Below are 21,426 nucleotides of genomic sequence, written 5' to 3'. Positions count from 1 at the left end.
CCTAGAGTTCATCTGACATTTTGATTATCATGCTATTGATATCTTTATAGTTTACCACTTATGTATATCTCCCTAAATGATAGTCTAGAGTCACATGCCACATTGTGGCCTGATTTAATAACTAATGCTACTTGAGTCTCTATCATTTCCTGTTCTCAACTCCGATATTGACTCTAAATTCCTTTCCAGAATCACCTAGCACTTAACACCTACTTCCAGAAAGTCACAGGAAGGAGAGAATGCTTCATCATCTTTTGTTCTCACGAGTGATTCCAAGGCAGTGATGGATTTAGTCACTGCTCAGCCTACAGATGATAGGGACAGGAGAAGAATTGGGGAAATGAAGACTGGGTCCAAAGAAATGGAACCAGCGGTGAGGGAGGTGCCGGGAGTCCACATACTAAACTGGTGGTGTTTCTTTTACCAGTGCTGCCTGGTGTCAGTAATAGTTCAGCATCCTTCCTACCCGCAGGGAGTTTGCTTTGTCTGTGGAAATGAAAGGGCAGTGGGAACACGGAATAGAAAGGGATGAAGGGGAGAAATCTGGGAGTGAGAGGAGTGTTGGCTTATGGGTTTGAAGCCTATTGTCCTACTTGAACACCAATGTTGGGCCCTTAAAAAGGGAAAGGGCGGGCACTTGGGTGGCTCAGTAGGTTAGGCATCCGGCTTCAGCTTAGGTCATGGTGTCCTGGTTGGTGAGTGCCAGCCCCACATCAAGCTCATGCTGTCAGCTTGTCAGCACAGAGCCCGCTTCGGATGCTCTGTCCCCGCCCCCCCTCTGCCCCTCCCCTGCTTATTGTCTCTCTCTCAATAAATAAAATTTTAAAAACATTACAAGGGGGGGGGGGTGGGGAGACACACACAGATGTGTGGGGTGAGGCAGGAAGGTGAACACCTGGGATCCCCGACTACCTCCCCACCTACGTTCAGAACTAAGCCATTTCTCCTCACACAACAGGCGTTGCTTCACCATCGCTGTCTTTGATATCGGGCATCCCCTTGGCAAGGGAAGTCTGGTAATGTACCATTGGTTCATTCCGAGGAAACCGCTTTACTGTGAGAGTCGCTTTCAGTCCTTCACGAGGAGGAACGCCTGTGGCACCAGATGCTCGGGGAAACTGAAATCCAGGCCCAGCTACACTCCTCTGTTGGAGAGTCTGGGACAGTTCTTGACCCAGATTTCTCCAGCCAGCTCTCTGAGCCTTGGCCGCTGCCTCCCCGGTGGGGCGGTGGAAACTACATTACCCAGGAGGCGCTGCGCCCCGCGGCATTCACGCTCGGCCAATGAAAACTGGCGTTTCCCCGCGTGGGGCACGCGCTGGGCGGGACTTCTGGCGCGGCCGCAGGGGCGGGCGTTTCGGGGTGTCTAGGGCCGCTGGGTCTGATCTGAGGCTCCCGGAGGCTGCCCTGGGGCTGGGACAACGGGAGCGGGAAGCTGCGAGAGGAGCCCGGTCCGAGGCTCGCCAGCTGCGTCCGGGGGTGACCCCGATTCTGGATCGGGGTCGGGGGTGCGCGGGGCCCGTGCTGGTCCTCCTCTCCGGACGCCGTTCCGCCCAGAGTCCGATGGCGGCGGCCGCGCGGAGGGGCCCGGCTCCGGTAAGCGCTGGTCCCCGGGTCCTCCCCGCACATGCCGAAGTCCGAAGGGGCGGCCCACGCTCACGACCCTGGGTCGGGTCCCCATTTCTGTCAGCCAGTGTGATGCGGTGTGGGAGGGTCACAGGCAGAGGAGGGTCACAGGCAGAGGGACAGGGCCTGGGGTTTGTTCCCAGGGAACAGCTCGAGAGGGGACGGGTCACGAGTGGAAAGGCAGCCTGAGCGGCTGAACCTTCGCTCTGAGCCGTTGGTGGCCACGGAACGCTGTGCACAAAGGAGGGACCCCATGTGTTGCTCAGAGTTTTCAAAGGCGTCTTAGTGAGGAGGGCGGAGCAAGTCCGTTCAGTGGACAGCTAGAGGGTTGTGGCCGGGGCTGGGCCGATGGCAGGGGAGGGGATGCACCGATAGGTCTCAGATGGAGTTTTAAAACTGGACAGAATTTCCTGCTGCATCAGAAGTGGCTGTGAGAGGAAGAAGGGAATGAAGGACCATCAGTGTTTTTGTTTGCTTTTTTCTTTTTTTCCCCTAAATGTTTCCTGAAAATCTCGGTAAGGATGGAGATGGGGAAGTTCGTGCAGGAGCACGCTTCAGGGAGAAGAGTAGGAGTTGGATTTGGGACAGGGTAATCCGAGATTACCGAGGTTACCGTGTGGCGTGCAGGTGTCACGTGGGTAGCTTGCTCACTCCCGTCTCAAGTTCTGGGGAGAGGTCTGTGTGAAACCGAGGGCTGGTAGGCATTGTCCTGAACCAGGGCAAGGCCTGGGACTCCTATTTAGGAAGAAAAATTGCCAAGTTCATATTTCAGATGGGCCTGGAGGCGGGGCTGCTTCCAAAGTGGTGGATCCCGTGGTCCCACGTGGTTCTGGTGGGTGTGTGAGTCAGTGGAGGGTTATAGGGTGTAAGGACCCAGGACTGGAAGGGAGACCGAGATGGTTGCCATTCCAGCCTCAGCAGGACCCCCGTGTCCGCTCCTTGTGGAGGAAAGGAAAGGCCAGTCCGGTGCGTGGAGCAGCCCCTCTTGGTGCTTAAGTTTCCATAGCCTTCAGGGCTGGAGGGCTGAGTCTCTGGAAAGGCGGCATCAGGACTGCCCTTAGGGGAGAGCACAGCAAACAGCCAGGGGCCGCAAGGGCTAGTATCTACTCCATTTCCTCTGCCCGAGCTCCCAGTTTATTAACTTGTGACTTTATGTGAGTAAGTGCTTATTTAAACATTAATTGATAAAAATACATACATATGTGTATATATGCATGTGCATACACGTGTACACATACACACATGTGTGTATACGCATACATACATCGGCAATTAAAAATTTAATGAGCTAAGTTGATGTAAGCCCTTAATAACTGACGGTTTGTTTTTTTTTAATTTTTAAATATGTTTATTTTTGAGAGTGAGCTAGAGTGCAAGTGGAGGAGGGGCAGAGAGAGAGGGAGACACAGAACCCGAAGCAGGCTCCGGGCTCCGAGCTGTCAGCACAGAGCCCGACGTGGGGCTGGAACCCACGAACTGTGAGATTGTGACCTGAGCTGAAGTCAGACATTTAACTGGCTGAGCCACCCAGGCACCCCAATAATTGAGGTTTTAATGTACTGCTAAGCATCTGATTAAAATCAAATGTCTCGAATATCACATTCTATTAGTTAAAAGGCATGTACAAAATACACTTTCAATATTGTCAGTGCATTTTCACTGAAAATGTTGACAAAAGGGGGTTCCTGGGTGGCTCAGTTGGTCAAGCGTCCGACTCTTGGTTTCAGCTCAGATCATGATTTCATGAACCTCAGATCAGGTTCATGAGTTCAAGCCGCAAATCGGGCTCCACACTGACAGCGCGGAGCCTGCTTGGGATTCCCTTTCTCCCTCTCTCTGTCTCTCTGTCTCCCTCCCTTCCTCTCTCTCTGCTCCTCCCCTGTCTGTGTGCTCTCTCTCTCAAAATAAATAAACCTAAAAAATGTTGATAAAAGTGTTAATTATGAGGAGAGTAAGAGTCACTACTCAGTACTTGACACATAGGGATGAGTTTGATATAAACGGTTGCCCCACTGGATGGACCCCACTGTTATTCCCATTTCACAGATGCCAACGCTGAGGCACAGGGTGGTTGAGTATTTGTCCAAAGTCACGCAGCGGGTAAGACGCATCCCTGAGGACCGAGGCCCGGGTGGTGTGAGGCCCTTGAGCGGCCTTTGTGGCCCAACACTGTTGCCTGCCTCTCCCGGCCTTGCTTTTCTGTAGGCTCCTGTTGGCTGCAGATTTGCTTCCAGACCGTGCAGAGGGTCGTGAGGGGTGTCCCTGCTCAGTTCCCATCTACGTGGGCTCCGGGATTCTGTGACTCTTTCCCCACTACTCTCCCCACCCCTCCATCCTAGATCCCTGGACGGTGATCACCTAAGGTCGGGGGCCTGAGTCCAGACCGGGAATTTTACGGATTGGTTCCCATTCCTGGCAACCAGTGGCATTAGGTGTATAAGGCATTACATTCACAGTGAGAAACATTGGAAAATGCTAGAGGTGAGGCTGGGCCAGGAACGCTCACACAACTTTAGGTCTCTGTTGTGTGTGGTGGAAACAGCAGGAAATAGAAATTGGAGCTGGAGTAGTGGCCAGGAGCGGACGTGGGAGGTGGCAGCCACAATAGTCAGGTGAGTGTTGGTGGCGGCTGCAGAGGCGGGAGATATACTGGAATCTGTGTCTGCTTATCAGTAGGTCTGAGCAGACTTTGTGACGTGGAGGGCGGGAGAAAGGAGTACAAGAGTCCGCGGTGGCTCCGAGATGTTTGGTCTTAGCAGCTAGAAGCGGGCACGTAGCACCAGGGCCGACTCGGTGGTAAGAGTCATTTTCGGCGGGAATGCCAGGAGTCGGGATTGGGCTGTGTCGAATGAGATGCTTCAGGGACCCTCGAGTGGATGTGTCGAGGGGGCGCCCAGACACGCAGGTCTGGAGCTGAGGTGAAGCGCTCAGATTGGAGACGCCCGTGGTACGGACGGTGCGTGGATCAGAATGGAGCCGTGGATCAGATTTGGCAGGAGCATCTTCAGGCCCTGGTGGCGATGCCGTATGGTAACAAGGGAAGGGGGGTGTGGGGCCAAGGACCAAGCCTTGCTGGACACCTGGGTAGGGGTGGTAGGCTTCGCAAAGACTCCTGAGGGAGAACAGTGTCCGTGGGGACCGGGTGTAGGAGTGTGGAGGGTCTGGCTGGTGGCCCGTGGCCATGAGATGGATGTGGAGACGGGGCAGTGAGGTGACAGTGAAGATGGCACCTCTGCTTGTTCATCCAGCTCCGGGCTCCCCAGGCTCCTGTTCGGACCTTTGCTGGGACCAGGAGATTAGCTCAAGATCACACGGGGTCTTCGGGGAGAATTGGCCAGCCTCGTGTGAGAGACGGGTGGGCTTCGGCTCACGGAAGTGTCAGAGGAAGCTGAGACGGGTGAGGGGACCCCTTTGCACCACGGCAGTGGAGGAGAGCCGAGGGCGTCTGACATCTGTGTGTGGTTCCTGGTGGCTGAGGATGAAGCGAGGACAAGGGCCAGGCAGGAAGGCCTCGAAAACAGGCCTGGGGGTTGCCTTGGGAAGTCCGGGATAGGATGGGGTCCTGATTACATGTGCCAAGGCACACAGTGGCATTTGGTGAGGCCAGGGAGATGCATGGCGTTGGGGGGGGGGGGCGGAGATACAAAGGGAGGTGTGGCACAGTGACGTGCGTGTTGGGATGGCTCCAGGCCCTTGTACAGGGGCTGAAGGGAGCACAGTGGCCCCAAGTTAGTTGTGTTTGGGAAGCACAGTCTGGGGGACTCCAAGTGAATTGTCTGGCAGAAGGGTGACGCTCTGCATGCCAGGCCCAGAACTCAGGTGGCATTTTCCTGCCCACCTGTTGTTGCTGAGGTCTGAACAGTGCTTATCGGGACAGTGAGGAGCAAGCAGGCATCAATGGCTCCTCTGAGGTGAGGACGTTTGTGGGGATGCCTGGAGTCCTGGGAAAGGAGGGTACACATAAACTCAGCTGCCCCATCTTGACAGGGCTGTGTGACCTTTGAGGACGTGGCTGTCCGCTTCTCCTGGGAAGAGTGGGGTCTCCTTGATGAAGCCCAGAGACTCCTGTACCGCGATGTGATGCTGGAGAACTTTGCACTGATGGCCTCTCTGGGTAAGATCCTCACAACCCAGTGCCGTGTCCTGGGCTGGGCTCTGCTCTTCCCCTTTCCCTCACGGGCTGGTTTGGCCTTTCCAAAGCCAGACCGTGGGCACTTCTTCCCTGTGTTCTTGAGTAGGTGCTCTGACGGCCTGGGCTCTGTGCACTACCCCTTCTGTTCTTGAGCTGCCTGAATGCTCGCTGCTCCAAAGCCATGCAGGAAAGTTTGGGGATCAGGAGTCTTGCAGTCAGCCTAATGGGTCACACCCTGTCGCCCCTCCCTGGCCCAGGGATGCTGTGAAGGTCCATGGCCGCTCTGTGCCCCGGGCTCTGCCCTGTTCTCTGGCTGACGTGTGGGATGTGCCTATAACAGCAATTGAGGCACCGACAGAGCCACTGCTTGACTGGGCTGTTCCTGCGGGAGTGTCTTCTAAGATTCTTCTGTAATATTTAGTTTTCTTTCCTGTGGTCTGTCATGAGGTGGGTCGCTTTGATCTACCTGTCTTATCTCTCCCTTAGGACTCGCGTCTTCCAGGACTCATGAAATTACCCAGTTGGAGTGGTGGAGACAGCCCTCCTTGCCTCCCCGTGGAGTCATGACTGCAGCCATGCCAAGAGGTACTTGGAGGGAGGGGCTGGGCAGATGTGAACTCAGGGACGGGCTCAGGTCATACCAGGAGTCCTTGTACGGGACCCTGGTGGTTGGGTGCCGAGGCCCAGGCCACAGCTGAGTTCCAGCTTTTCCTTCTCAGTTGTGTTTTTACCACGTCTACTCTGATTTCTGACTGAGGACCATCCCCTTCCCTCTGCCCGTCCTCCGGATCTCACCTGATCTTCCCCACTGCTCCCTCTGCAGTGCTCCCCAACAGTGGCCTTGTTTTGTGTTTTATGAGATGGTCTGTTGGGCAGGGCCACAAGAGGAGAGTCAAGAGCAGCTCAGGAAAAAGCAAAGTTTATTATGTGCAGCATGGGGCACCTGGGTGGCGCAGTCGGTTGGGCATCCAACTTCAGCCAGGTCACGATCTCGCGGTCCGTGAGTTCGAGCCCCTCGTCGGGCTCTGGGCTGATGGCTCAGAGCCTGGAGCCTGTTTCCGATTCTGTGTCTCCCTCTCTCTCTGCCCCTCCCCCGTTCATGCTCTGTCTCTCTCTGTCCCAAAAATAAATAAACGTTGAAAAAAAAAAAAAAAAACTATGGTTATTATGTGCAGCAGGTCCAGAGAGACAGTCACGACACGCTGGGGGGGTGTGGGGAGGGGTTCGCGTGGGAGGGAGCACTTGGGGAGTGGGCTCAGCCAAGTAGGGGGAAGCAGAGAGTGAGTGAGGACCCGTGGGTCAGGGGGCGGACGCAAGAATAGGTGTGAGCACATGTCATTTGGAATATTCGAATGTCACTAGGTCACAAGAGAGGTCAAGAAGGGGGACTTGTGACAGGACATCACTTGGGTAGACTGGTCACCTGGGTGGAGTGCTCACAGCCTGTTTGTGGGGATGTTGAGGCAGCAGGAAAATATAGAAGTTTAAAAGGGTACAGTACAATTGAGCCTGTGGTGGCTCAACCCCATTGGCAGGATGAGGTGGGACGGCTCACACTTGCCCCCTGGGGGTGAGGATGTTAGAGGTGCCTGGCGTAGCTTGGTCTAGCCACCCAAGGCAAGCTCTGATGTAGACCGCGGGGAGGGGTCCTAGGCACACGGTGAGGGCTTGAAACCCAGGCCTTGGCCAGACGCTTGGAAGGTTTTGGTTACATTATGAAAGATTTTTTTTTTTTTAATGTTTATCATTTATTTTGAGAGACAGAGCGCGCATAAGCAGAGGGAGGGGCAGAGAGAGAGAGAGGAGAGAGAGAATCCCAGGCAGGCTCCCTGCTGTCAGCAAGGCTCGAGCCCACAAACCGTGAGATCATGACCTGAGCCCAGATCAAGAGTCTGACGCTTAACCGGCTGAGGCGCCCCTGAAAGATTTTTATCTCTTGGCCTAATCTTCAAAGCTCGGCTTATAGCTATCTAGAATTAGTGATTTACAGTCAGCAGGAAGTACCCCGAGGAACACGAACACCTCCTCTCCTGGCTGGTAAACAGTTGTAAGCCAGTCTGTTATCCGTGGCCACGTGGGCTTAGAGACTCGTGGGCTTGCTGCACACAGAACAGTGTTTAGTACAGCCTTTGTCTGTGACCTTCAGAGGCCGCCAGAAGGTGCTAGTGGGCAGTCATGCCGTAATCCCACTTGACAAAGGCTGCTGAACTGGGGCCAGCTCTGGTGTCTCCCGTGCTATGGCCAGGCCTACTCAGATGGGAATAAATGTTGCCTGTTTTGCCTGGGGTCGATAGCAAAGGGGGTGGGTACCCGGTGGATGAAGAGCTGTGGGGATCCCCAGTGTGAGCACCGCACACGGGCCTACAGACCCCTGGGGTCAGCAGCGGAAAGTACAGAAAGTGGTGTACCCCTGAGTTTGGGTTGTGGTGGAATCCAGAGGTGCTGTTACTTGAAGGCTAATGTGCCCGTGAGGAGGCAAGAGCCCTAACGGGGGCATTGGTCAAGCGTGGCTGGTTCCTGGGCACAAGTGGAAGGCCTGTGAGAGGGATGTCATTGTAATGTGCAGCCACTCCCGGGGAGTATAGTTGGGGACAAAGGCAGGTGGTGTAAGCAGACAAGGTGCTCTGGGGGGACCCTTTCTGGGTCCTGAGAGATGGTGGCCGGTGGCCGGGCTAAGTCACTGGTGGACAACTCAGTAAATGTGTGTTGGGTTCCTTGAAAGGCAAAGGCACGCGGGCTATGACTGGTAGTAGGTACTGAATAAAATACACTGCCCAGATCTACCACAGCAAAATAGTCCCTGGGCACCCTTTAGTTCAGTTGTGTTAGGTATTAGAGCCTCGATGGGGGGAACTTAAGCGATCGTTAAGTGGCACCGTTGGTAGAAGCCTTGATGACTGGCCAAACAGGGTTACTGAAAGAGGAAATGAGAAGAATGGCCCCTTCCTTTAGTGGATCTCGAACAGCCCTCTGAAGGCCCCCTTGTTTCAGGTGATACTGTGGTGTATTTACTGCCTTCACCAGCAGGGGCGCCCCCGGCTCTCACTTGGTGATTCTTACCGGCAGGGCCGGGGACTATGGCTTGTCCAGCTTTGTACACGGCCTGCAGTGCTATCTCTGTCTACAGCAGGAAGACTCAAAGCATTAGGGGCCACTGTGACAGGCAGCCGTTTAATGAGGGTTGTTGCAGTACTGGCAGCAAGTGCACTCTTGTTGCCATGAATTGTTTACTGGCATTACCCTGTAGTTTAAAAGGGGCACCTCCTTTAAATCTGAGTTGGGTTGCTTGGAATGATGGTAGCTTGGGCTCCTGCAGTCTGTAAAGTTAGGAAATGTTTACTTTTAGAGTTCCAGTGAACTACCAGAGTTGTATATGGGTGATTGCCCTTGGGGAGTGTGACCGGGCCTGAGGCCCCGCTGAATCCTCACTGGAGAGGCCTTGGCGGCTGCCATTTTCGGAGCTGGAAGCATCGTTGGGTGGTTCCAGAGGAGTGGTTCCCTAAGCCTACAGACCTCTGGGTAATAATGGGTGAGGCTCTTTTAATCTCCTTTAGTTGTTATAATTTGGGGATGGCTTGACTAGTAGTTCATAGGGTGTCTCAGCTGTCAGTAAATGAGGCAAAGCCACATCGCCCAGAAGCAGCATCAGCAAATTGGGAAGGACAGAGCAGGCTGAATAGTGGGGGGGGGGGGGGGGGGGGGGTGGCTGCATCCTAGGAGGCGGAGTGTGAAAAGTCAGACTTTGTGAGGTGAGTCATGGCAGGTGGAGCCCTTATGGCCTGTCGGGAAATCCATTCCATCCTGCTTGGCGTGGACATGCCGATAAAATTAAGCAGCTCTGCTGTGAATTGGGAAGGGTGCCTTCAAGAACAACTCCTAGACTCCGTGACAAAGAGTCTCCTCTGGATTGTTCTTGTCTGAATGTTCAAAGCACTGATAGGTCCACTGAACCTTTCTGATTTTTGCGGAGGAGCATGAGGGCATCCCTGGTAGTGGGATGGTTTTCTGTCAGCCATCTCCAGGCCGTGGAAACCCAAGTCCACGGAGGCAGGGCTTCTGAATCCTGAGGGGTGGGAGAGGTTTCAGATTCCTCACCTGAGGCTTTGATATAACCTCAAAAAGTTCTAGCCTCTGTCACCCCTGCGCTGACATTGGGGATACCCTATGTCCTCCTTGGGTGCCTTCAGCCCCAAATACCATGTGAGATTGGCCTTGGTGAGCCAGAGGATCCTGAAGTAGATGATGCATCTTCAGCTCTTTGAAGTGATGCCAGCAGCTGCCTCATCTCTGGGGCTCTGTGAACAAGAGCTGCGTGCCCGTAGTAAATACTCTCGGTAACCACTGAGCTCCTTCCCCGCTCCGTCTCTTTGCACAGAATCTTTAATAGTTTGGATTTCCAATCTTGTGAAGTTATGAATTTTAGCTTCTAGTTCCCTGTGATCTCCTGTGTTCTTGACCTGCTGGGTCTGAAAGACCTTGGATGCTTCCTTCCTGTGGCCCCATCTCTGTGGGTGACCTCAGCTGGGTTGGAATCCATTGAGGACAGCTGTGGTGGCCAGATGACCTTTGGGGGGGGGGGGGGTTGGTCCTATCCCTTGGGAGCAGAGATCGCAGTTGGCAGGCAGCAGCACTAATCAGAACCCAGAAATGTTTCAAAGTTGTTTTACCTTTCTTGAATCATTGGCTCACCTCCTCTGATTATTGGGAGGTGCTAGAATTGAATGTCCCTGCCGAGATCCTGGGCCTAATATTTTGAGCTACTTACCTCCAGGGACGGGACCCATTGATACCCATGGGTCTGGGAGACAAATAGCAACAGCAGCAACACAACACGGTGGAGAAGGGGGTGCCCGCAGTACTGACCCTCACGGGGGGCCACGGTAGACTCCCATTGAAGGGGTGCAGATCGGTGGTTGGGTCTGAGGAGGAACACGGACTTGAGTGGGAACGTGAGGAACCTCCCCTGCTGGTGCCGCAACACACGGGAGGCATCTCCCGAAGGTCACCCAGCCCTCCTCTGTTGACAAGCAGCTAATGGCCCACGCCTGACATTCAGTGTCTTTGCTGGCTGCGGGGAGCCTGCCCTTCCACCCTCACCCTCAGTCCCCGAGGAGACTTCATAGATGTTTAGCCAACTATACCCGTCTGCCCCTTAATCAGGGAGCACTGGACACTCACCCAGCCCCCAGCCCCACCACCCTGTTGAGTCAGGCCTGGCAATAAGTGAAGTCTCGGGGTATTTTAGGAGAATGAACTCCACAATTTAGTGTGGAAAGCCTTGGCAGTGCCTGAGAGGCGACACAACAGCTCAAACCAGCACATAGGAGCACTGCACTGCCTCCCCGGGGGGTGGAGCCCGTCTGGGACAGCGGGTTAATAAACCAGGCAGTTCCAGACATTTCCTAAATCTTCGCCCTGTGGCCAGACCATCCTGTTTGTGACGCCAACCATTTTGTATTCGCTTGTGGGGCAGGGGCAGGAATAAACACAATTTATACTCCGCTGGGAGGGAGAGCACAGGGAGGAGGCTCAGCCAGGCTGGCACGTAGAGGCGACCTGTGGGCAAGTGCTTGAACTGGGAGGCGGGGGGGGGGGGGGGGGTGCACAAGCAAAGGAGTGAGGGAATTTCATTGGTGTGTTTGAATGGCACCAGGTCCCAGTCAGGGGCGGGCAGGAAGGGGGCCTTGTGGCAGGGCCCTACCTAGTCATACTAGTGCACGTGGTCACATAGCTCACAGCCTGTTGGTGGGGATGTAGAGGCAGTGGGAGAATATGGAGTTTTCAAGGTTACAGTACAGGCGTTCACCGAGTGTGTCATGAGGCATGCACGTATCCTTAATGGTCCTTGAACACCAGCTGTTCAGTTGCATTTGATTTCTTCTGGGCCTGGACACACCCTTCCGCACGGTGTTCCTGTGCCCTCAGCGGCCTTGCTGAAGGCCATTTGCAGAGGAATGTGTTGGAGACCCAGCCTACACCCCACCCTTGTGTCCTTGCTGCTCATGAGGCCCCTCGCCAGTGTGCGAGCCCACCAGGCCCGGCACTGCACAGCAGGCCCTCCCTGGCCCCAAACCCCGGGCCCGATTCTGCCGGCAATACTGTGGACTGATTCCTGGGTGGGTCGGACACATCTGTAAGCGTGCTCCCCCCTCCCCTGCACGGAAGCGCACACACACTTCACCAGCATCTCTTTGCTTTCAGGTTTGCGGCGTAGAGCAGAGGTCGAGGAAGCGCCTTCTGGGCAGAGTGTTTATGTAGAAGGAGTGTTCAGAGCAAAACTTCAACAGCAGAAGCTGCACTGTGGAGAGAGATCTTTAAGGAGAGAAGAGGGCGGGGAGGGTGGGAAGGACTTCCCAGTTAGTGCTGGTTTTCTTAACCATCAGGTGACCCGCAGTGGAGGGAAGCCACATAGGAGCACCGAAGGTGGGGAGGCCTTCCAGCCTGGAAAAAGGCATTACGAATGCAGTGAATGTGGGAAAGCCTTTGGTCAGAAATACTTACTTGTTCAGCACCAGAGACTACATACTGGAGAAAAGCCTTATGAGTGCAGTGAATGCGGGAAGTTATTTAGCCATAAATCAAACCTTTTTATACACCAAATAGTTCACACTGGAGAAAGGCCTTACGGGTGTAGGGAGTGTGGAAAATCCTTTAGCCGCAATGCCGACCTCATTCAACACCAGAGAGTCCACACTGGAGAAAAGCCTTTTACATGCAGTGAATGTGGAAAAGCTTTCAGGCATAATTCCACGCTGGTTCAGCATCACAGGATCCACACTGGAGTGAGGCCTTATGAGTGCAGCCAATGTGGGAAATTCTTTAGCTTTAACTCAAGCCTCATGAAACACCAGAGAGTTCACACTGGAGAAAGACCTTATAAGTGCAGTGAATGTGGGAAATTCTATAGCCACAAGTCAAGCCTTATTAATCACTGGAGGGTTCACACTGGAGAAAGGCCTTACGAGTGCAGCGAATGTGGGAAATTTTTTAGCCAAAGCTCTAGCCTCATGCAACATCGAAAAGTTCACACTGGAGAAAAGCCTTTTAAGTGCAACGAATGTGGGAGATTCTTCAGTGAGAATTCCAGCCTCGTTAAACACCAGAGGGTTCACACTGGAGTGAGACCTTATGAGTGCAGGGAATGTGGGAAGTTTTTTCGCCACAGCTCCAGCCTTGTTAAACACCGGAGGATTCACACTGGAGAAATGCCTTATGAGTGCAGTAATTGTGGGAAATCCTTTAGCCAGCGTTTCAACCTCATTCAACACCAGAAAGTTCACAGCGGAGAAAGGTCCTGAATGCAACTAATGTGGAAAAGCCTTTTACCAAAGGTCTGCTCTGGTTCAGCAGTGGAAGCTTCAGTCCAGATAGGCTGATGAATACAGTCAATGTGAAGAGTCTTTTGGCTTCAGCCACAGACTTAACCTTGTTGGGCATCAGAACGTTCACACTGGAGAGAAGCTTTAGGAGTGCAGTGCACGTGTGGTCTCACGGGCATCCTGACTTCAGACAGAGGAGCTCTGCACGTAGCCTTTGTGAGGGAGCCGCAGTGGACCATCGCTCATCCAGCTATGCTGACATAGTGCCTCCTGAGAAGGTTGGCCTCTGCCTCGGAGCTCCAGGAAGAGGGAGTCCCGTGTTCCTGGATGTATCCATTTGGAGCAGAGTTTCTACCTCTGTCACTGGAATGGGGAGAGGTAATGGTCTTGGTTCAGATGTGACTGGCTCTTGCTGTTCTCACTGAATGTTAGGTGTTCTTGAGGAAATGTTTCCTTGTTTGCAGTATACCCTTAGGACCATTTCCAGAGACTTTAAGTTGTGTTTTTATAATCTTCCCCAATTTTAATAAGCAGGCCCACAAAGTTCCTCACACTGTCATGCAGGAAGTTGATCTATTTAACTTTGTAAGAACTTGCCAAGTGGTGTCCTAGATAGCTGTGACATTTCATATTTCCTCCTAGAGTATATTCGATTTCCAGTTTCTTCACATTATTGCTGACCTTTGTATGTAAGACACAGGCCCTTTATTCATTTCAGCCACTCCAGTAGGTGTGTGGTTTTGCCTTGCATCTCCATAGTGAGTCAGTGTTGAGCATTATTCTCCGTGTTTATCTGCCACCCATGTATCTTCCTTGGGGAGTTGTCTGTGGTTTTTTGCCTACTTTTAAAAAATTGGTTGGTTTCTTACTATTTTGTGATTTGATATATTCTACATAGATAGAAGTTCCTTATTTGGTGTATCTTTACCAGTGTTCTCTCACAGTCTGTGCCTTTGATTTTCATTTCTTAACAGTCTCTTCCCTAGGGCAGAATTTATTAATTTTCATGAAGTTCAATTTCTTTGTTAGTGACTGCACGTTTGGTATTCTCTTCTTTTTCTTTTATGGTACTATATCTTGTCTGTAAATAAAAGTCTTTCTGAGTATACTGGAGTCTTATCAGTCTTTATCCAATCTTGTGAAATCTTTGTAGGTTTAAATGTAGATGAAGAATTCAATGTGTGTAGACGTACCTGTGTACATAACCCCTATCTCTTCTCGGCCTAGAAAGCAGTGGCACTGCAGTAGACATCAGCATATTTAGTGGCCAATTATTGTCTTGTAAATGTAATTTTTCAATAAAAAGAGCCCACACTCGGAAAAGAGGCTATGTTCAGGTTGGGGGCAGGAAAGGTACGTGAGCCTAGGAAATATTCTTCAATTAGCTAAGAAATGCTCACAGAATGATGTTGATGTATTAGCTTTCCATTGCTGTCCTAACACATCACCACAGACCTATGGCTTAAACCACACAAATTTATTATAGCATTGTGGGTTGTAAGTCCTACCCAGGACCTACACAGGACAGGTCTCAATGGGCTAAAATCAAGGTGTTGGCAGGGGATGTGTTCTTTTCTGGAGGCTCTAAAACAGATTGTTTCCTACTCTTTTGAGTTGTTGGACAATTTAAGTTCCTTGTGGTTGTAGGACTCCTGTCCCTGTTTTCTATGTAGCTGTCAGCTTAGGGTCAGCCCTGGAACATTTTAAAACTTTTACAGCATATGTAAAGCTGAAACAATACCAATTGTGCACAAGTCTTCCAAAACAAGGTTCATACATTTCCCAACTAATTAAGTGAACCCAATAATAACATGATACTACATATGGAGAATGATACTAAGACAAATTACAGAGCCAATACCCACATTAACATAGATACAGCAAAACCTTAACAAAAATATTTTGGGGGTTGGGGAGAGGATGATGTGGCAGAGTAGGAGGACTCTAGGCTTGCCTTGTCCCACGAATACAACTAAATATCAAATCATCCTAAATACTCCAGAAATCAACTTAAAGACTGGCAGGCAGAACAAACTCCACAACTGAAGGTAGAGAAGAGGCCACATCAAAGAAGGTAGGAAGTGTGGAGATGTGGTCTGGGAGAGAAATGGATCGTGGCTGACATTTGCAGGGAGAGAGCCATGGTCACAGAGAAGGGCAAGAGACAGACTAGCACATGGGAAAGCATGGGGAAAATGAATCCCCATAGCAATTAGCTTGGAAAGCAAGAGGGGCCAAATTTCATGAGTACTTGCATCCAGTAGGGCTTAAAGCCTGGAGTTCTAAAAGTCAGCAGGATCACATAGAGACACGAGGCCTTGGGGCTGCTTTTGGAGAGAAGGCAGAGCAAACAGCCTGTGGACAGTGATCCGAAGAATGCCCGGGGCACAGAGTGGGGAGGTTATTTGCTCATCTTGTAGTGTGTCCCAAAGAGGCAGAATTCATGGAGAGATCCCTGCAGGAACAAAGGAACTGGTAGATGCCATTTCCCTCCCCCACCCCTCGACATAAACACAGGGACACCTGTGGGAACCAGCATAGCACAGACACTTGCTCACTTGCTGCCTAACTTGTTTACACCAAGCTCAGCACCCTCCATGGTCTGGTAGAACTACCCTTCCTAGTCATGACTGCCTTAATCCTAGTGGAGTGGGCCCCCTCCCTCAGAAGACTGGCCCACATCCCTGCCAATACTGCATCTCCCAACCTGGGAATTTTGCAGGGCCTCCGTTCCAGTGACAGTGGTGACAGGTCTTATTTCACAGGCAGACGAGAGCACATCTAGTTAAAATGTGCTACATTCAGGCCAAGGATAAAACATTACCCACAACAGGCAAATAATCTGCAGACGACTAGCTGGAAGGATAAAGCATCCAAGAGAAAACAGCAGAACACATACAGCACATATGAGGAACACTCAGAAGTACCAGGCCCTGGGGGAAAAGGGGACGCTATGCAGCAGGGCACTACAAGACCTCTTACTTATAAGGCCCTCAAGAGCAGGAGACCTAGTCGACTTTCCTAACAAACAGAAATAGGCACAGAGACCTAAAATGAGAAGAGGTACCAAATGGAACAGGATGAGGCCACAGACAGAGATCTAAACGAAACAGATATAAGTAACATGTCTGATGGAGTATTTAAAGCAATGATCATAAGGATACTCACTGGACTTGAGAAAAGAATGGAAGACATCAGTGAAACCCTTAATACATAGATTAAAAAAATGATCAGAAATGAAGAGTGCAATAAATGAGATTAGAAACATGCTTAATGCAATGAACAGCAGGCTGGAAGAAGCAGAAGAAGGAATTGACCACCTAGAAGAGTAATGGAAAGTAATCAAGATGGACAAAAGAGAAAAAAAAAAAAAAAGAAATATGCAAAATGAGAATAAACTTAGGGAACTCAGTGACTCCATCAAATGTATTAATATTTGCATGGGAGGAGGAGGAGAAAGGAGAAAAGGGGGCAGAAAAATTATTTGAAGAGAATAAGGCCATATATGACAAGCCCCCTGCTATCATACTCAACAGTGAAAGCTGAAAGCTTTTCCTTTAATGTCAGGAAAAAGAACACCCACTCTCACCACTTTTATTCAACATAGCATTGTAAATCCCAGCCAGAGCAATCAGACAGGAAAAAGAAGTAAAAAGCATCTAACTTACAAAGGAAGAAATAAAACTGTCACTATTTGCTGACAACATGATTTTATATATAAAAAAAATCCTGAGGGGCACCTGAGTGGCTCAGTTGCTTAAGTGTCTGACTTTGGCTTGGGTCATGAGCTCACGGTTCATTAATTTGGGCCCTGCAGTGGGCTTTCTGCTATTAGCACAGAACCTCCTTCAGATCCTCTGTCCCCCCTCCCTTTCTGCCCCTCCCCTGCTCACATGTGGGGTCTCTCTCTCTCTCAAAAATGAACATTTTAAATCCTGAAAACTCCATCAAAAAAAAAAAAAAAAACCTGTTAGAATAAACAAATTCAAATTTGTTAAAGTTCAGCAAAGTACAAAATCAATATACAAAAAAGTCGTGTTTTTATACACTAATAACAAAATAGAAGGAAATTTAAAAAGCAATCCCATTTATAATTGCATCAAAAATAATAAAATACCTAGGAATAAACTTAACCAAGGCAGTAAAAGACCTATATACACTGATTACTATATAGGACTTTGATGAAAGATGAAAGAAGACATAAATAAATGGAAAGATATTCTGTGCTCATGGATTGGAAGAAATAATGCTGTTAAACTGTCCATATTACCCAAAGCAATCTACAGATTGAATGCAATCCCTATCAACATTTCAATGGCATTTTCCACAGAATTAGAACAATCCTAAAATGTGTACGGAGCCACAAAACATCCCAAATAGCCAAAGCAATCTTGAGAAAGAAGAACAAAGCTCCCTGATACCAAACTATTACAAAGCTATAAGTAATCAAAACAGTATCAGGGGGCATAAAAACAGACACATAGATCAATGGAAGAGAACAGAGGCCAGAAATAAACCCACATACATATGGTCAATTAATTCACAACAAAGGAGCCAAAGAGATTGAAAAAAATATCTTCAATAGTGTTGGGAAAACTGAACAGCCACATGCAAAAGAGTAAAACTGGATCACTACCTTACATGATACATAAAAAATAACTCAAAATGGATTAAAGACTTGGCTGTAATACCTGAAACCATAAATCTAGAAGAAAACATAGGTGGCAAGCTCCTTGACATCAGTCTTGATGATGATTATTTGGACCAGACTCCAAAAGCAAGAGAACAAAGACAAAAATAAACAGGTGCAACTGCATAAAACAAAAACGCTTCTGCACAGCAAAGGAAAGCATCAACTCAGGTGAAAAGGCAACCTACTAAATGGGAGAAGATATTTGCAAATCGTATTTTTTAGTATGGAAAATACATAAAGGACCCCCTACGAGTCAACAATGAAAAAGAAACCAAACAATCCAGTTAAAAAAAGGGCAGATGTGAATAGACATTTTCCCAAAGAAGACATACACGCTCAACCTCACTCATCATCGGGGCAAGGAAATGCAAATCAAAACCACAATGAGCTATTCCTTCTCACCTGACAGAATGGCTGTTATAAAAAAAGACAAGACATAATAAGTGTTGGTGAGAATATGGAGAAAAGGAAATCCTTATGCACTGCTGGTAGGAATATAAATTGGTACAACCACTATGGAAAACAGTATAGAAGTTCCTCAAAAATTAAAAATGGATTCACCATATAATCCAGCAATTCCACTTCTATTTATCTGAAGAAAATGAAAACACCTATTTGAAAAGATACATGCAACCCTATGTTCATGGAAGCATTTACAATAACGAAGATGTGGAAACAAACTGTGTCCATTGATGGATGAACGGATAAAGATGTGGTATGTATACACAATGGAATACTATTCAGCTATAAAAAAGAAGGAAAGCTTGCCATTTGCAACAACATGGATAGACCCTGAGTGTGTAATGCTAAGTGAAATAAATCATAAGGACAAATCTGTATGTATGATCTCACTTATATGTGGAATTAAAAAAAATGAACTCATAAATACATAAATTGGTGCTTGCTAGAGGTGGGGGTTGGGAGGGTAGGCAAATGGATAAAGAGAGTCAAAAGGTACAATCTTCCAATTATAAAATAAATCATGAGGATGTAAGGTACTGCATGGTGACCACAGTTAACACTGTATTACATATTTGAAAGGTGCTAAGAGTATATCTTAAAAGTTTTCATCACAAGAAAAAAATGTTTTGTAACTGAATGGTGAAGGGTGTTTATTAGACTTCCTGTGTTGAACATTTTTCAGTATATACAAATATAAAATCATTATGTTGCGCACCTGAAATTAACTCGTGTCAGTTATATTCCAATAAAGAATAAGGTTGTAATTACCCATTGGTAATGATTGTCTACTCTGAAAAAGAAAAAATAAAAGCAACAATAGTTAAGCAAAATCAGCAAGCTTACTTATACATATATAATGTTAACTCATTTCAATACAGAAAATTCTGTATAACAGAAACAAAAGCTTTAAAAATGTATTTAAAATAAAATATGCCATTTAAAATAGCAAAATATGAAGAATTAGGAGTAATCAGACAAAAACATGACTATGACCTTCAAATGTTCTTACTAAGTCATAGCGTACTTGCTTAAGGTTTATGATACATGATTTGTATCTGTGCAATTATCTAATTGTTTGCTTTGCTTAAGGTTGGCTGTCACCCAAATAAAACTTTCTCCACATCAGGAACTGTGCTTTCCATGTGTCACACTATCCTATTCACTAGTGTGCAATACTAAGATATTTAAAAAATGAAGTGATTTTGAGAACGTACCAAAAAAAAAAAAAAAAAAAAGCCAACACACCACTTACATCAAACCTTCATGAGGACAAGAAACAAAACAATTACAGTAGAGACCTAATTAACACAGGTGAATGAAATCAGTAATAAAATATATGGCAAATCCCATCCAGGAAAAAGTAAGACGAAAAAAGGTACATATGAGTCACTGGGTTTTGTCAGAAGAAAACTAGGCTGGATTAACATTAGGGAAACAACCCGCACCTGCACAGTTGCTTTTCCTGTGTGCAGACGTGAGGAGCCTGTAAAGACTTGAGTCAGAGGACCTCCTTCCACGGCTCCCATCACCCTCAGAATAGAGATCCAGCTCCTCACGGGCCATTCCACTGCTGATTCCTGTCTGTCTGCTCTCCTGTTGCTGCAGGCATAGCATGGATCTGATGTCGCGAAACATTCCTAGTTTAGTACCACATCCAAACCCCTGTTCTTGCCAGTCCTTGTTCCTGGAAACCGTCCTTCATCTTATTGGGTCCCAGAAACGGGAGGACACACAAGGCCCAGGGTGTCGCCTCCAGGCACCTGGAGGAAGGAGGACCGGTGCAGGTCCAGGAGAGGCGCGGCCAGGTGAGGGTCACGGCTCACCCAAAGACACAGAGATGGGTCCCATTCTCCTCCCCTTCCTTCCTCCCTCCGCCAGCCTTCGTGGAAAGACCGGCCACAGCCTCTACGATATCATCATAAGTGTCACCCCCACTTCCGCAGGAAATGCCATTCTCCTGTGTTGTTATTGGAGGGGTCCTTACTGCCCACACACAAGGCACAGCCTTCTGGGTAATAATTTCCGTCCTGCACATCACCAGCTTAGGATGGGCGGTTCCCATTCTCCAGGAAGTTGGCAAACAGCCCCACAAGGGATACTGGGAAATAATGCTCTATGGCTCCAAATACAGGGACCAGGCCCAGATTTCTGTGGCCACCTTGGGCGAAGCCCCATCCTGGGATAGCTGTGACAAGAGACTTCTACTTATGTGGCCTTAGGCAAGCCTCCTCAGCCGCCTTCCAGGAAAAAAATATAATTAAAAAACCATACAATAAGTCCTGGGGATGAAATACGCAGCATGGTGACTATGGTTAACAATACTATATAAAATAAATGAACAAGTTTTAAATTAGGTGATAAAAAGATAACTTGCTTGCAGCATCATTGTGTACTAACATTAAGTGGTGCTCTAATCCAGTGGCTCCCAAACCAGCAGCATTAGTATCACACAGGCCTATATTAAAAATGCACCTGGGGCGCCTGGGTGGCGCAGTCGGTTAGGCGTCCGACTTCAGCCAGGTCACGATCTCGCGGTCCGTGAGTTCGAGCCCCGCGTCAGGCTCTGGGCTGGTGGCTCGGAGCCTGGAGCCTGTTTCCGATCCTGTGTCTCCCTCTCTCTCTGCCCCTCCCCCGTTCATGCTCTGTCTCTCTCTGTCCCAAAAATAAAATAAACGTTGAAAAAAAAAAATTAAAAAAAAAAAAAAAAATGCACCTACCAGGGCCCCAATGCACCCTCAGTCCATGCCTGAACCTCAGCTCTCAAGAGAGCGCTAAATACTGGAGGGGGGGCCGGTGTGCAAACTGAAATCACTGAGGCTGGAGAAACTATCCCTGTGGAGGAGCACAAAAGAGAAAACACAACAAAGATATATATTCCAAGGCCCCTAATATTTCTATTCTTAAAACCATACACAAAGTAGGGGTACCTGGATGGTTCAGTCGGTTAAGTGTTCCACTTCTGGTCAGGTCATGGTCTCATGGTTCATGAGTTTGAGCCCCAGGTCAGGGTCTACGCTGACAGTGCTAAGCCTACTTTGGGTTCTCTGTCTCCCTCTCTGCCCCTCCCCTGCTCTCTGTCTCTCAAAAACAAACATTTAAAAAAAAAAATTTTTTTTGTAACGTTTATTTATTTTTGAGACAGACAGAGACAGAGCATGAATGGGGGAGGGGCAGAGAGAGAGGGAGACACAGAA

General features: G+C 49.0%; 2 protein-coding genes across 3 annotated transcripts in view; both read left to right on the top strand.

Moving 5' to 3' along the window:
- LOC123577872 (zinc finger protein 304-like) overlaps window positions 1–21,426 on the top strand; it is a 573,883-nt gene that overhangs the window by 128,487 nt on the left and 423,970 nt on the right. The gene's annotated exons all lie outside the window — the stretch shown is intronic.
- On the top strand, window positions 1,339–14,183 carry LOC123577911 (zinc finger protein 773-like). The gene is made up of 4 exons (XM_045440346.1): window positions 1,339–1,596; window positions 5,614–5,740; window positions 6,245–6,343; window positions 11,960–14,183. The coding sequence occupies exons 1-4, from the start codon at window positions 1,564–1,566 to the stop codon at window positions 13,054–13,056; spliced, it is 1,356 nt and encodes a 451-aa protein (XP_045296302.1). The 5' UTR covers window positions 1,339–1,563; the 3' UTR covers window positions 13,057–14,183.

This window comes from Leopardus geoffroyi, chromosome E2, assembly GCF_018350155.1.
Source record: "Leopardus geoffroyi isolate Oge1 chromosome E2, O.geoffroyi_Oge1_pat1.0, whole genome shotgun sequence".
In the NCBI taxonomy this organism is placed as follows: domain Eukaryota; kingdom Metazoa; phylum Chordata; class Mammalia; order Carnivora; family Felidae; genus Leopardus; species Leopardus geoffroyi.
Note: the sequence above shows the minus strand (reverse complement) of the source record. Positions and strands in the feature narration are given on the sequence as shown.

Bases quoted from the DNA above. Each gene is read 5' to 3' on its own strand.
- LOC123577911 (XM_045440346.1), top strand. From the start codon at position 1,564: ATGGCGGCGGCCGCGCGGAGGGGCCCGGCTCCG. The intron at 1,597-5,613 runs GTAAGCGCTGGT...CCATCTTGACAG, and splicing joins CGCGGAGGGGCCCGGCTCCG to GGCTGTGTGACCTTTGAGGA. The intron at 5,741-6,244 runs GTAAGATCCTCA...TCTCTCCCTTAG, and splicing joins TGCACTGATGGCCTCTCTGG to GACTCGCGTCTTCCAGGACT.